Raw genomic sequence first — 15141 nt, forward strand, 5'->3', positions numbered from 1 at the left:
GATGCAGCGACTATCAGCTCCTCATGCGGACGCAAAGAGCTTCTGGCCGGCTCGCGTCTGCCGTAAGGTTGTGGCTGTGCAGGACGGACGGTGGGTGATCAGTTCTGGCAGCATGTCGCGCACAGAGTAGGGCGGAGGACCAAAGCCGCCTAGGGCCGCGCAAAACTGTAGCGTTAGAGGAGCAGGGACCGTGTGCCTAGACCCGACGCTCCACCCATGCCCACGCGCGGCCCTCTTGCAATTCCGTCAGGCCCTGTGGATGCTCAGGTCGCTAGCTAAAAGACGTCTGACCACCGGCCCTGGACACCTGTGGCTTGACTCTCCCAGGCTCGACTTTCTCGTGGCAGCTGCTCTCCGTTTCATCAACCCATAGTCTGCTCCTCCAAGGCTCCCCAACCCAAACACCTTTTCTTCCCCATCGACTTCCCAGATGCAACCCGAATTAAACAAGACCTAATACCGCGAGAGCGCCCGATGCCATGTTTCGAAATAGGTACGTCCCGCCCGCGCCCAAGCTCGCATGTGATTTGCGCGCGTCGCGTGAAGACATCATGTACCTTGGCCGACCCACGACTGACATGCGCAGACTCAACTCCCAAAAACCCGATGGAAAGCTCCTAGAGGACTTCAAGGCGACTTTCCCTCACCTCCAGCAGCGTTCGCATTCTATTGCAGGTCCTCCGGGCCACACGCTCGCAGATGCGCTTGATGTCGCGCACCCCTCCCGGTACGTTCTTCCGAGATCCCCCCATCCCATGTCACTCGGCACGAACATCAACAACAACACCGCCGAAGCCGAACATGCACGCACAACGCACAGAAATATTATACTAACCCACATGTTTTTCAGACAACTCGACCATGAGGACATCAAAGACCAGGACCCGACCCCGCGTGGAAATACCGAGCCGTGGAGGTTCACTCCCTCGCTGCTGGACCCCAACAGTTTTGCCTTCACCTCTTTCGCAAACCAACCTCCTGGCTATTATACGCCAACTCCTGGCGGCACCAACACGCTCTACCACAGCCAGGCCGGAGACCTCCACACGCCCGGCTTCAGCTTTGGCCTAGGAACACCACTATCGCTTCCTACCTCCGAAGGTGCCCTTCATGCCGGCCAGGTCGCGCCTGCCAACCATCTTCATGGTTTCAATCCCCATGCTTTGGGGTCGCATCACTTCCAGAATGTCAACCCTTTTGGCATGCAGCCCCAGCATTCTCAATCCTTTGCCCCGCACCAGTTCACCCATCAGCCTGCTGCATTCGACCAAGGCAACATGGCGCAAAACCACGAGGATTCGCCAATGGACAATATGGTCCCAGAGGTCGAGATGCAAGAGCAGTCCCCTCTGATTGGTTATGCACCCCATTCATATGAAGGCATGGCAGCTGCCGTCGCACCGGCACCCCCTCCACCTAATCAAAAGTCCGTCGCCCTATCTTTCCAGCCTCTTTCACGTACTAACTTCTCCAGCTTCCGATACCACGTTACTTTGAATGCTCCCACGGCCATGATCAAGCAGTCAGATGAAGTTCCTGTTACCTATCTCAACAAAGGACAGGCCTATTCCATCTCTCTTGTAGACACGGCCCCCATGCAAGCGCAATCTCCATCGACAAAGTACAGAACCTTCATTCGCATTTCTTTCGAAGACGAGCAGCAGCGTCAGCGACCCGCGTCTTGCTGGCAACTGTGGAAAGAGGGCCGCGGAACTAACGAGGCGCACCAGCGTGGTGGAAGACTTCAAGCAGTTGAATTCGTGGACCCGAGCCAAGTCAGCGGCGGTGAGATCCAAGGACGTCCCAGAGTTGAACTCGAATCTTCCTCCTTCGATGGATTTGTCGTTGTATGGACACCAACTCACAACTCTTCGCCCGAGTGCTCTTTGGCCGTGCGTTTCAACTTCCTCTCTACCGATTTCAGTCACTCCAAGGGTGTCAAAGGCATTCCCGTCCGGTTATGTGCGAAGACAGAGATGGTCACCGAAGCTACCGGATCATCACCCCAAAGACCGGATGCTGAGCTTTGCTACTGCAAAGTCAAGCTCTTCCGTGACCATGGCGCCGAGCGGAAGCTGTCCAACGACGTCGCCCATGTCAAGAAGACTATCGACAAGCTGAAGCAACAGATTGCTCAGGTCGAGTCTGGCATGAAGGATTTCGGCAAGCGGAAACGTAGTGGATCAATCTCCAAGGGCAGTGTCAGCCAACGACCCGGAAAGGTACCTAAGCACAAGAGGACCTGGTCCATGTCTTCTGCGAGCGACAATCAAGGAGGCCGTGCGCCTGCTGAAGAAGACCTTCACATCAAACTGGCATCACTTCAAGACATGTTCAGTTCCACCAGGCCTGTCAGTGTTCTTTACCTCAAGGGAGAGGAGCAGGATGACCCGGATCTTCACCCAGTGATCCTAGGAGCTGCTCCTCAAGAACTCTCTAAGATTGACACAAACGTGGATGCGCCCATGTGGGAGGCTCCAGAGTCGCAAACAGGAACATCCTCTGTTGTATCTCCAACTCCCAGCTCTCAATCTCTCCACTCGGAGAAGCGCAGGACTACGTCTTTCCAACGTCCGGCGCCCTTCCAGCCACCATCCCGCATGTCCTCGAACGAATGGCGCAACATGCCACAAACAGCCACAGGTGATCTGAAGGGCATGACTAGCATTCAAGGCGGTGCAGACGTTCCAACAAAGGTCCAACGGCCATATTCTGATGACCACGCGCTTTCTGGATGGATCGAAGCCCTTGGGGTTGATCAAACCTACCAGCCGCCTCCGGAGCCTATGCTGAAGCCTGTCGCCTGCTTCTTCGTCCAACCGCGCTTCGCCGGTCGGCAACCCGATGATAACTACTTCCGCGCCGTGTATCTAATGGAGCGTACTGTGAAAGAACTTGTTGCTAGCATTGCAATGAAGATCAAGCTCGAGCCAACCAAGGTCACGCGAACCATCCGCGTCAACCAAAAAGGACTGCAGATTCTGATGGACGACGATGCAGTCAACAGGATTCCCGAGCAACAGGACATGACAGCCGAATTCCATGAGATCGGCACACCGCCAGTGCATGCTATGAAGCGCGAATGGGATGCGGGTCCTACAGACATTCAAGTTGATGGCGACATCAGCGTTACGGAAAACGTTCACTCGACCGGTTACGAACTCCGTCTTCTCTTCTAGGCTTTTATGTCTATCGCTCGCCTGCGAGACGCCGTTCCTTCATCTTTGATACCCTGTTTCTCGGTAATTTGCCGATTGTCACGACCTCATACTATTCGTACCTTGGAGCCTTGCATTGCTCTTTGAGGGCTGTTCTGAATTAACATCACTTGATTCAGTTCTACTGTTTGGCGTTTAGCGCCTTTGGAGATACCACGCGTTCGACCAGAGCGTTTGCTGCATTTCCTTTGTTGATACCTTTCTATTCTTCTTCTTTCCGGTGCGACGACGATACCCATTATACTATTACCACTTTCACCTTTCCAGCGGCTAAGATTGCAAAGCAACGATCTGTTACGAACACATAGCGAGATACACACACGCAACTACGAGGGAGGAGCGTTGAACCTGTAATTTCTTTCTACATACAACAAGGATGGCAGCTCTGTCCACTACGGTGTACATGCCCATTATCCTTTGCGAGCCTAATCAAACCTTTTCGCTCTGAAGCTGTCGTCACCTGCGATTTCTCGACTTCTCTTCCCTGTACAATTTTCTTGCGCTCCACGTTCTTACCCTGGCCGACCGAAGCTGCGCCGTTGACCGCGGACACCCCCACTGACGTTGTGACATAGCGATGATCATTACATTCCCCGTCCGCCGCCAAAGTTAGAAACCTTTTTTTCCGACCGACCCCATCGCGGCAGATTGCTCCTTGCCTGCCCCATCGAATAATATTTCAGTGTCTTGGCGCGCACAAGCATTTAACACGCTATCGTCTCCGGAAATTACGCGCGAAGCGTTCGCACCAGGGGTTCAGCAGTAACGGGCGGCTTGCACCAGCGTCAATCAATACACGTTCGCGAATGGGTTATGCGACGACTATCGTCGGTCTCGCTTTTCCAAACACTAAACTCAACATTGTTGACACCGTGTTTGGTACACCTGTCAGCGTTTGGGCGGGGACCCCTGACACGCGAGTAATTGAGGGGGCTGGCGGGAAGTGTGGGTATGGTAGCCGATTCCGATAGCACATGTATCCGACTCAAAGGATTGTCTGCCCGAGACTTGATGTCATACTGCAGAAAAAGGCTCACGAATCACGACCATGGTACACCTACAGAAAACCGATAAGTCAGACCGAGGGAGCAGGGTCTGGAAGATGCGTTGGCAATGAGAAAGTACGCGTCGAATGAGAAAGGACCGATCAGATCTGGTCTCCTACTGCCTTATTCGAAATCGCATATTATGAAACGCCAATCCATCGTACGGATTGTGGCTTGAACGAATAGTCTACGGGATGTGCAGCACCAAGCAAGCGCTCATGCAAGTGTGGTGTGATATTACAAGGAAATCGCACATTCGAGAGTATCTTCGGAGGCGAATGGACTCTCAAACCGAGACTATGCATAAGGAGAGGCTTCCGGTAATGCCGTCGCTCATATTGTGCTCGAACAGGAGGGCCGCGACGGAAAGCTAGCCGACATGCGCCAGTATGTTCGCTCGGAATACTTTCGCCACCTCTTGTGTCGAAGCAGAACGCCTCGCGGACCCCGAAGAGTGTTCCTTCCAATGGAAACATGGAATAAACGTACAACATGAACGGGAACCTACTATACGACTATCCGGGCTATCGGCCACTTACTACGCTGGAATGAGGCGTTCTAATCATAGTGATTTTGTAAGGCCATTTCACAAAAGCGTTGTACGACAACCAATAAGCATGTAGGATCTACACAGAGATCGACATCTTGTGTACTCAAGCGAGCCGGCAAGTGGCGAGTGGTGTGGCTGGACCCTGGCCTTCGCCACGAACTGCGGGAGCGCTGGCGTGTGCCACATGGCGTAGAACGCCCTGGCAGCTGACGCAGGTGTCATGCGGACATTGACGAACTGTGACTCACGGCTTGCGGAGGATTTCTTCTCCCTATCGCAAGGGAGTTGTCGGTCACTCCACCGTGGAGTATCTTGACGTAAGTGTACCGAGACGTCACCCGAAGAGGTCTGCACCGCCACAGATAGGTGTTACGTACCCCTCGCAACGGTGTTGATCACTTCACATGCCAGAATGCTTCACTTCTAACCAGCACAATTCCATTTCCAGAAAATTCGGCGACATATCAATTGTTCTGGCATTCTAGATTGTTGGTACCCCGCTTCTGCCGTAGGGTAAGAATATCAGCCGTAGTTTGCAGATCCTAGCCCATGATGGACACATATGTCTCTTTGCTTAATCTGACTTCGCAGCGCGGACACCAGACGGAACATCTCCGACGACTCAGAAGAAACAGCAAATTGCGCACAGCCACGATGCTGAAACGGCGATGGAATGGAGCTCCAGATGGGCCTATTCCAGCATCTAGTCTTCGCACTGGATGCATTACGGTAAATTCCACCTGGGCATCAAGCAGGCTAGGATGATTGTCATTGCTGTTACGTGAGGTTATGTACTGCGATTTGTGGTGCTCCGAGCTGAGGTTTGAGAAGTAGTCTAGCTTCGTAAAACGGATACACTTGAGCATTTTTGGAAGGTATCATTTGATTCTCGTAGACGGCTAAAAGATGATGGTGTAGGTTTGGTACGCATCAACAAACTAAAGCGTCGGGAAGACTACCGATCCCAGATTCAAATCCCGCATCACCCCAACATCCCCCACCGTACCATATCTTTCACAAAAACCGGCCGTATTATCGGACCGCAAACAATGCAAATCTGAAAGAAAAGCCCCGTGTATTGCGACATGATATGTGATTCTGTTATGCATGATGAAGTCACCAGATTGGGATCGGATTCTGAGCGGGAAAAGAAAAGTGGAATCAGCAATTTCAGCACCCCTGTTCGCTACTCGTTCATGAGGTGTGCACGTGTATACCGGGCATTTTCGTGACATCCACCTGTCAACGCAAATTACCGCGGAAATCAAAGACCGAGAAAGGCCTCGGTTCTTGCTGTCAGAACGCATGTATGAACTGTTGCTCCATGATGACTTCATACATGCGGTCAGAAAACGCTCTCCCTAATCATCCGGCATGTGTTTCAAGTTTGACAGACCAAGCGTGCACTTGCTGGAGATCCAGCACAATTCAGCGGTGTCCCCACAGCTCGCTTCCCGCAGCCCGGTACCTGTAAGCAGCCCAGGCAGTCAGCACTTGAGCAGCTTCAGATCTCCCACCCGTCGCGCTGCACTGGCAAGGCTACGCGCGCAATCGCGATCGCATCCTCCGGCAGAAATGGCCGCACCTAATATCCCTCGAATGAAGAGGTTGCGATTGGGATCGTGGGTCATCTCGTTTACGACTGACAACGAATCAGTGGGCTGGAGAAAGCTGTCATGCGCCATCAGCCGCTGACGCACCTGGAATACTGCCGGTTGGGCGGATTGAAAGAGCGATTCTGTGAAGTCTGAGTGTACCTACAGGAGCCACGTTGATGCGTCTGCATTAGTACGACGTGCATCTTACGATCTTACTGTGCGTCTTGCAAGGGTATGCTCAAGGTAGTCACCTGCACGGTACTTGTTTTGACGGCGCCTCAGGGTGTGTCCCCATCCGGCAGTCCATTTCGGATCTTTGGGACACATACGGTACTATTCTCATGCATCGGATTACTTTTTCCAAGGTTCTTTCTTGGATCTCCGACGACGAACATGGGGGGCTGGTTGTTGAGCATCGTATTTTTCTGCTTTTTCTTCAGCTCTGGGACATAGTGAGCTTCGGCCGGAAGTTGCCTGCTACCCATGTGCTTGTATGAATGCTTTGATCGCTTCGCTGTCAGATTCTGTCGGCGGAAGCGCCAGGACGGGAAGATCCCCATCCTCATATCAGGTCATGTTATTGTACATGGTAACGTTGCCATTGAAATCCTTCACCCCCGCGCACGTGCACTCCCAATACCGCCTCTGCGATAAGACCTCTTTTTGTACTTCTTTTCCGATGTCCCAAAATCCCCCATGTCTCTCTTCGGAGCAGTGGCTCCGATACTCGGGTCATTAGTTCATTTGGGATACTGTACTGACGAAAGAGGATCGGAGGCGCTGGGGAAAAGCCGGGTTATCCTGACCCAAAACCTGGATTGTGGATGATGTGTTGCGCGGGATGCAGTGTGGGCCGGAGGCGTGCGTGCATGTGTGGAGCGCGGAACCAAGGTATTGATAGTTCCGAAAAGGAAACGTACGATGTCGGTTTAGATACTAAACACGAATGCACCGCCACATGTCGATATTCTTTATAGACATGGGGGAAAAGGGATGAGTACACGATAGGAACTTCGGCAAGGCTTTGGGTGATGTATGCTTGTGGATGCCATTCCCCTCGTAACGAGGTCAGATCTGTCTAACGAGTTTGTGGCGGTCGATTGGCGCTCGTAGTGCAGCAACTGCAGCAACCTCGCAACAGAGGGTCAGGTAACTCTACACCAGCAATTTCAGTCATCCAACTCTCTTCCAAAGTCAATCAGTCTAAGCTTCCTCGCATCTTTTGGGTGGAACTGCGCAATCTTTGCCCTGACCAAGAACCTCGAGGCTGCAGAATCTCTTTGTAGTTGGAAATACGCCTTTCCACCTCCTGGTCCCATCAACGTAGCAAACAGGTTCTCAATCAGCTGTCGCATTTCCGCGTCTGCAGCTTCGGCCTCAGTAGGTGGCTCTTCTTCCTCCTCTTGATCGTCAACAGCAGTCTTCTTGCCCCAAATTTGGTCAATCCTGCGTTGTCGCGTTTTATCTGATGCTGGCTTTTTGGACGACTTTGGGCGTCCTTTCTTCGTGAACCCGGCAGCAAGTGTATCGTCTTCCACATCAAGCATATCACCTACTACAGGTCCGCCCAGCTCTTCTGCTGCAAGCATGCTAGAGAGGTAATCGTTGATGAAGTCGTTCATTGCTCCACCCATGCGCTGCATCTCCTTGTCGTAGCTCTCTTTCTTTGCGCGCTTAGCCGCAATCAATTCTCGCGCAAGCTGAGCGGGTGTCTTCTGTGAGCGATCTTCGTGCTGAGAACGTAGTCTTTCAATGCGGTTCTCCATTGATTGACTCAGAAGTTGGGCGTCATGTAAAAGGGCTTCTTCTTGACGAAGGTTGGGTTCCTGGACGTCCAGTTGGGATTGCGTGCTGGTGATAGCATCCTTGGTTCCTTTAATGTTCTGCTGAAGGGTACGCGCTGCTAAGAGTGCAGGTAGAACTGATCCTGGCGCAGGTAGGTATGTTGCGGTTGAATTCAAACGTCGATACGCGTCTTTGACAGCAATGAGTTGCTGCAATTTTTTACGCGGATCTTCCGATGCGTAAGCCGCACTCTCTATATCAACCTGTGACCGTGATCGTAGCTATCATCTGGTTAGCATGTATCTATGCAGACGCGTCTTCATTGCATTACCTTGTCAAGCGCTGCTTGTTGTTCCTGCACGCGTGCTTGTAGCTCCTTCACCGTCTGCTCCAAACGCGCCTCGGTACTCGACGCGTCGAAGTCGACAACATCATCCTGCAGCCCACGAGCTTCTTCGGAATACTCGCGTATCTTTTTGAGTGTCTCGTTCTGCGGTTGCGCCATGTCTGCAATAGGTTGGCTGCGTGTTATGGTGCGGTCCACCAGTGTCGCTAACAGACCCGTGGTGCCTGGGGAGGGCAACGTCACCCCTTTCGACTCTGAACTCACTGCAGTTCCCGCTGCACCACGTAGAGATTCACCACTGCTTCACACCTTGCACTGCCTGTGTTTTCAGACAAAGTTGTAGAACTACACGTGACGCGCCAAGACTTAGCGCCGATCTCCCCGCGATAGCTCCCATTTTGCGTTGTTTGCGCTACCTCCTCTCATCCAACCACCTGCTGCTCTCAACCATCGCCAATAGTTCCTTCTCCATCTCCATCGCGACCCCTTCTTCTAACATTGCTTTCTCGTTTGAGAAGGAAGGCACGCAACCTCGAGCTCTCCCATCTGAGACGCCGGACCGTTGCCGAGAAGGTTTGACGAGCGAGCTTTCTTTCCTTGGGCCAGTTTCTTCGTCTGTCGACCTCACCTCGCCCCAAGAAACATACACCCTTTCCGACTCTCCCGCTCCATCACAAGCACCATCATACACGGTTCCTCATTCTCCGAGGCATCCCTTCTCCGACCACTGCACCCTCTGCACGCTCCATACTCCTTCAAGCTCCCGGCGACCTCACATCCACGCACCTTCACCGCACTGTCGCGACTCCCTCCATCCGCCCTCACAGCACGCTTTCTTTCACGGCCCCAGCTGTACATAAAAGTCGCAATTAGTCGAGATCAATTGAACAAGTCTCAACATCCCGTTTGAGCGCGCGTCGACTGTGAAGAGCGTGCATATCCGTTTCAAGATTCAAGACCCACAACTCATACACAGAAATCATGTCTGCATCACCCACCATCGCAGCCTCCTCGGCCAAGCGACCGCTTGAAGAGCCCTCCTCGCCTACCGGTCCCAACGACCAACCCGATGCCAAGCGCCCGGCCCTCGATAAGATGCTCAAGGAGAACGCGCCCAACCCTGACGATATCGATGTCGCCCAACCTGTCAAGGCCGATGATGTTGCCACAGAAGGCATCACGCAAGAGGATGTGAAAGCAGTACCCGAAGTGGCCGAGACTGTGGTTGAAAATGGTGACGAGACTATCCAAACGGATACTGTTGTCCCCGACGCCCCTTCTATTCTTGAAACCCAGCCTATCCAATCCACATCCGGTGCTAACGGTCGGCCTGTGAATCACAACCAGCAGGTGGACGAGACCAACTGGCTACATGTGCGTGCTTGTATTGGCACCAGCGAGGCGGCTACTATCATTGGCAAGGGCGGAGAGAACGTAACTCAGATCCGTCGTCTGTCTGGCGCCAAGTGCACCGTTAGCGACTACTCTCGAGGCGCTGTTGAACGTATCCTTACTGTAAGCGGCCAAGTTGATGCTGTGTCCAAAGCATTCGGCCTCATTGTGCGCACCCTCAACCAGGAGGATCTCGAGACTCCTTCGACATCCACCTCCAAGGCGTACCCTATGCGCCTCCTCATTCCTCACATCCTCATTGGTTCCATCATCGGAAAAGCCGGTGTCCGCATCCGTGAGATTCAAGACGCTTCCAACGCTAAGCTGAACGCATCTGACACTCTCCTACCCAACTCTGGCGAGCGATCGCTGATCGTCCTGGGTGTTGCTGACGCTGTACACATTGCTGTGTACTATGTTGCTCAGACTCTGGTCGAGCAGCTGACTGAGCGATTCGGCGGTCCCGCTGCGTCCCAATACGCAACCCGTAGCGGCATGGCTGCCAACGTAGTCCCTGGTGGCATGTCCGTTCAGCCGTACGTTCCCCAGCCCGCCGGAGGCCAGTACTCTCACCCGCAGAACTTCCGTCGTCAAGAACCACCTCAGCGAACCCCCGCTCATGGAGGATATGGTGCTCCCCACATGCATGGACAGCCTCCTCAACAATCGCCATATGGACATCCCAACATGCCCTACGGAGCTGGTTCGCCTAGCCGCGGTCCCTACGGTGGTCCTGCAGCTCCCACTCCTTACGGTGGTCACCCTGCTGCAGCGCCTGTTGCGCATGGTGGTGCTGCTCCTCATGCAGCGGTCGGTGGCATGCCCGGCCAACCTCTCACCCAGCAGATCTTCATCCCCAACGATATGGTTGGCGCTATTATCGGCAAGGGCGGTGCGAAGATTAATGAGATCCGTCAGCTTAGTGGCAGTGTCATCAAAATCAACGAGCCCACCGACAATAGCAACGAGCGTCTTGTCACCATTACAGGTACACAAGAGTGTAACCAAATGGCACTTTACATGCTGTACTCGCGACTTGGTTAGTAGTCTGTCTTAACTTGCAATATCCAGAAGCTAACCTCATGTACAGAATCGGAGAAGCACCGTATCTAGTCGCAGAGTGCTGCAACCTGACATCGCTACCGCGTGATTTATTGGCGGTCTACAATATCGTAGGCATAAGCTTACTGTGTTTTCCGGATGCATGTATACATTGGAGCACGGCGTTATGATGGTATGCTTACTACCTCGATGGTTTCTTGGGCGTGTACTGTACGTACGCTTTCTCCTTTTTCTCACTGCTCTCGGCGAGTAGGAGCATCGCTATGGGAAACTACGCGATTAGGGATCTGGGGTGCCTCGTGTCGCCCTACTGGTCTTTCGCTGCTGATCTATTTGATACTCACATACCTGGTAATCTATCAAAAGCTATCTGACTTCATGACTGGGTTTGTGCATTGTATCATCGTGAGCCCTATGCTGTTGTCTTGTGTGAGAATGTACCAAGTCTGTTGAGTTTTGTAATACAGTTGCTGTGCGGGTAGACGTCAAGGTTGATCGATATGAGTTTGCAAGACTCTTGAGTTTATCTAGCTGCTGTTCGCGTTCTAAACCCGCGCAACACGTCTCAAGAATGCGTACAGGCTCCTCGTCTAACTTTGTCTCGACACTGGATTGACGAGAAGGCGTTCTTTCATACCTGGCACAAACATCAGGTCTAGCTATCCGTACTAGAACAACATACAATGCCAACTATTGCACAAGCGTTCTACAGCATTGGTGAACAGACGATGTGATCGCCCTATACGTGCATTCATCTTTATCTGGAGCTTCTTGTGATGATTTCTCGAATGCCATTGTTCACGGTACAAACCTACGATCATGTCCCGAACCTAGTGTGTTGCATCTGCACATAGCTTCTACCCTTCTTCCAGTTGGCTGTGTGCCTGTCAAGCTAGTTTGTGGTACGTATTGTCAGTATGAGTCTCACCTGATTTTTGTCTTTGTGTTTTACGAGTTTGCATCCAATATCATAGACCAATCGTTGAGAAAGGCAGAATCATCCTCAGACATATCTACAGGGTAACCATCAATGTCCATGAACATCTATTGGAGGTATATTCTTCCTCTTCTTAGGCATCACACGTTCCCAGCTACCATCGTCAGTTTCCTCACTGTCGATTGTGCGCTTATTGTTTTTCGAAGTCTGAAGTTGGGGATGCTGAGTCGCTAGAGGTTTCGTGTATTCATACAGTTCCCTATCTGAGTCGGACAGATGAGAATTCCTTAGGATCAAGGAATCCCTCTCAGCAGACCACTTAGCGTGAGTCTTGTTGTGTTGGTCAGAACGGGGCGATTAGCAATGAGACTGACAGATAGATTGAGGGGAAAATCTTTGGGCAGATTCTCAGTCGATCAGTCCTGAATACCCTCTTTGGTTGCACGTTGTGTGCACATTTCGATCATCAGACGACGAGCAGTGCTAGTCTCAATAGCACCTTTATAGATCGTACAGATTGCCACTGGCTCTGAAGTGAGATACTCAAATCGAGGATCCTTATCCTGATCAGGAATCGTCTCCAGAATAATCTCCTTGGTAGTATCGTCCATGAGCATCTCCGCTAGGACGCAGAGCTTACAGATGGCAAATGATTGAATTTTGATGGATGGAGCGCCATCCTGCATTACATGAATCAGCGACAAGAATGAATATGATGATCATGCGAGAACACATATGTAAAGCATCTCTAGATATCATGCGAACCTGGCCTGAACTGATCGTACAACGAGACCGGCATTCTTTTGAGTCGTTGATGACCGACATGTTTAGCTGACAGGCTGAGAAGTTAATCAAGCAGCGTATGAAGAAACTGTATTTGGCGTGAGAGAGAGGAAAAGGGTGATTGTGCCGGCTGGCGCCTTTGGACAACATTAGTCTTGCAATAGAGTAACATACCTACAGGTATTTAGCAGCAAATATGGTCATTTAGTCGTCCCAACATGTAAGGATTCGAGAAGAGTGTTGTCCTAGTGTCAACATTATCTTTTGCTATCGCCACGAAACTGTAGTAAGTAAGCCGTGTTAGTGCTGTGAGAATTGAAAACTCAATGTGGTGGTGGGATGGCTCGTGTAGGAAGTCTCATACACAAGAGAGGTGCAAAACTCTTCACTCAATGCGGGCTTGTTGACTCTTATGCTTTGTGATAACATTTTACACTTGCTATGCCAACGCGTGAACACCTACCACGCCTATCTATCTTGCAATCAGCGAGCAACTCACACACCCCTTATCGAATGTCACGCCCCTACGCCAAACCGTTGCCACTCTATACACCCCTCGCCGCCTCAATAAGACACTCTACCTAAGTAGTGGCGGGTGCAGGTGCAGTAGCAGGGTCAGTGCCGACAGGCGCAGCTGGTGCAGTACCAGCAGTGCCCTCAGTAGGTGCAGGAAGTGCTGAGTTATCAATCGCGTCGTCGCTCTTCTTGGCCCACTTGGGCTCCTTTGCCCACTGGGGATCCCACCATGGGCCCGCATCGCTCAGTTGGCAACCCTTTTCACACTGGCAGCTTCCACCGAACTCCTTGGGTAGGTTCTCTGCCGGGACCTGTGCCAGCAATTCCTTCTGGTATCCGCTGCCGAGAACGTGGATCTTGGCGCTTGTGACGGGGTCGAGGAACTTCTTGACAACGCTGAAGACACCGGAGAAGCCCCAGGGGGCGTTGATGATGTACATCTTGCCCATACGCTCTGGGTAGTAGTTCTGGCCAATCTGCGACACAGCACCCAAGTAACCGTACACAGAGGTAGCCTTGCCGATACCAACACCCTTCAGGTCCATGATTGTGCACGAAGTCTCGAGGAGGTAGCCAGACTTGCGGGAGCAGGCAGGGAGACGGGGGTCGGCCATTTTTTCGTATTCGCAGACAAGGTTCTGGATCATACGGTCTTGGGAGGTGATCTTGTTGAGTGCGGTGAGGTCGACGTTGCCGAGCTGCTCGATGTAGACTGGGCGGCCATCCTGGTATCTACGTCAGAGGTTTTTCTTGGGTGAATCTGGGCCGTATCCTGCGCCCAAGTATAGGCCACATACCTTGTCCGTCTTGTGGTAGTACTGGGGGTAATATTTGAAGACTTCGGGTCGCTCCTTGTAGTCGAAGGTGCGGACCAGCTCATCAACACCGCAGCCAGCGTACTCGGCCCTCCACTTCTCGCAGTCAACGAACCTGGTGATTGTCAGCATGCGTTCTATACACACCCATGTGCTCTTCTTCTGCGAGGTTTACGTACATTTGCTTCGCAAGCTCAACATTGAACTTTCGCGCGCGGAGGAATCGTAGCTGTGAATTGTTTAGCTTGAGATCTTTTCACCGCCTTAGCACCGACGAGCATACCAGGGTCAGAGTGTCGAGGTTCTTGGTGTGGCCAGCCTGCTCCAGCTGGGTCCTCAGCTGGAAGACTTGGGCATCTTGCTCTGGAGTTGTGTGGCCTGGGTGTCCACTTTGGGCGGTGGGAGCAACGGTAGGGTAGTCGTAGTGGTCGTACTTGGGGTCGAGCTTCAGCTCGTTGGTGGCAGCGGCAGCCATCTTGTTCAGAATTTGGGAGAAAAGAGGTCACTCAGAGGTTCTAAAGAGTTGGTGGGTAATTGCGTGTTGCGCGGCCTGAAGGGAAGTTATCGAGGAGCGCGGACGTCCATGTTGACCAAGTGGGTCCAGTTCGCGGCGGTCAAGCGCCCGTCTAGGACCCTTCCCCTCATCATCATTCGGCCTGCTCCTTGACGGCTCTTCCCAGCGAATTGTCGCCGCCGACACTGCCCCATGACGGCATCTCTGGCTCACAGCGACTGCACACGTTTTACTCGCCCATGTTACACCACACATGCATCGTGACCATTTTGAACGGTAAAACCGTAGCCAGACCTGCTATAAAGCAGTCGACAAGGCCTTTTTGAAACACTACCTAATTGATACATTGCAGAAAAGATGAACGCAAGAAGAACCCAGAAGATAGATCAAACAACCCATGCCGGAAAACACCAGCCGCATACAGCCAAACGCTTCGCACACCAAAAAGAGAGTAATGGTCCTTCCATCGTCAGGCTCCCTGGAAACATGTTCCCCACACTGAACAACAAACATGATGTGAGATTCGTGTACTAACCGCTGGCATTGCTCATACCTCCCAAGATGATCAGACCGCGCACC

General features: G+C 52.3%; 4 protein-coding genes across 4 annotated transcripts; 2 read left to right on the forward strand and 2 right to left on the reverse strand.

The window, feature by feature from the left end:
* Nucleotides 1-479: 479 nt before the first annotated feature.
* On the forward strand, nt 480-3179 carry CC77DRAFT_1028499 (hypothetical protein; the record flags this gene model as incomplete). Its single annotated transcript, XM_018526449.1, has 4 exons — nt 480-493; nt 587-727; nt 851-1426; nt 1475-3179. 4 exons carry the CDS (start codon nt 480-482, stop codon nt 3177-3179), a joined length of 2436 nt encoding a protein of 811 aa, XP_018390158.1.
* A 4100-nt stretch (nt 3180-7279) lies between these two features.
* On the reverse strand, nt 7280-9113 carry CC77DRAFT_542898 (hypothetical protein). The gene is made up of 2 exons (XM_018532096.1): nt 8529-9113; nt 7280-8478 (listed from the first exon to the last, which is right to left on the reverse strand). The coding sequence occupies exons 1-2, from the start codon at nt 8700-8702 to the stop codon at nt 7582-7584; spliced, it is 1071 nt and encodes a 356-aa protein (XP_018390159.1). The 5' UTR covers nt 8703-9113; the 3' UTR covers nt 7280-7581.
* Nucleotides 9114-9524: 411 nt separating this feature from the next.
* On the forward strand, nt 9525-11048 carry CC77DRAFT_927145 (hypothetical protein; the record flags this gene model as incomplete). Its single annotated transcript, XM_018533976.1, has 2 exons — nt 9525-10974; nt 11026-11048. The coding sequence occupies 2 exons, from the start codon at nt 9525-9527 to the stop codon at nt 11046-11048; spliced, it is 1473 nt and encodes a 490-aa protein (XP_018390160.1).
* Nucleotides 11049-13184: 2136 nt separating this feature from the next.
* Nucleotides 13185-14663, reverse strand: CC77DRAFT_982037 (hypothetical protein). Its single transcript, XM_018536101.1, has 4 exons — nt 14332-14663; nt 14228-14277; nt 14031-14163; nt 13185-13958 (listed from the first exon to the last, which is right to left on the reverse strand). Exons 1-4 carry the CDS (start codon nt 14521-14523, stop codon nt 13299-13301), a joined length of 1035 nt encoding a protein of 344 aa, XP_018390161.1. The 5' UTR covers nt 14524-14663; the 3' UTR covers nt 13185-13298.
* Between the last annotated feature and the right edge of the window lie 478 nt (nt 14664-15141).

This window comes from Alternaria alternata, assembly GCF_001642055.1.
Source record: "Alternaria alternata strain SRC1lrK2f unplaced genomic scaffold CC77scaffold_3, whole genome shotgun sequence".
Taxonomy (NCBI): domain Eukaryota; kingdom Fungi; phylum Ascomycota; class Dothideomycetes; order Pleosporales; family Pleosporaceae; genus Alternaria; species Alternaria alternata.

Coding starts and splice junctions, on each gene's coding strand:
- CC77DRAFT_542898 (XM_018532096.1), bottom strand. CDS start 8,702: ATGGCGCAACCGCAGAACGAGACACTCAAAAAGATACGCGAGTATTCC. Junction 8,479..8,528: donor AACAAGCAGCGCTTGACAAG/GTAATGCAATGA, acceptor ACCAGATGATAG/CTACGATCACGGTCACAGGT.
- CC77DRAFT_982037 (XM_018536101.1), bottom strand. CDS start 14,523: ATGGCTGCCGCTGCCACCAACGAGCTGAAGCTCGACCCCAAGTACGAC. Junction 14,278..14,331: donor ACCTCGACACTCTGACCCTG/GTATGCTCGTCG, acceptor AACAATTCACAG/CTACGATTCCTCCGCGCGCG. Junction 13,959..14,030: donor ACTACCACAAGACGGACAAG/GTATGTGGCCTA, acceptor CGTAGATACCAG/GATGGCCGCCCAGTCTACAT.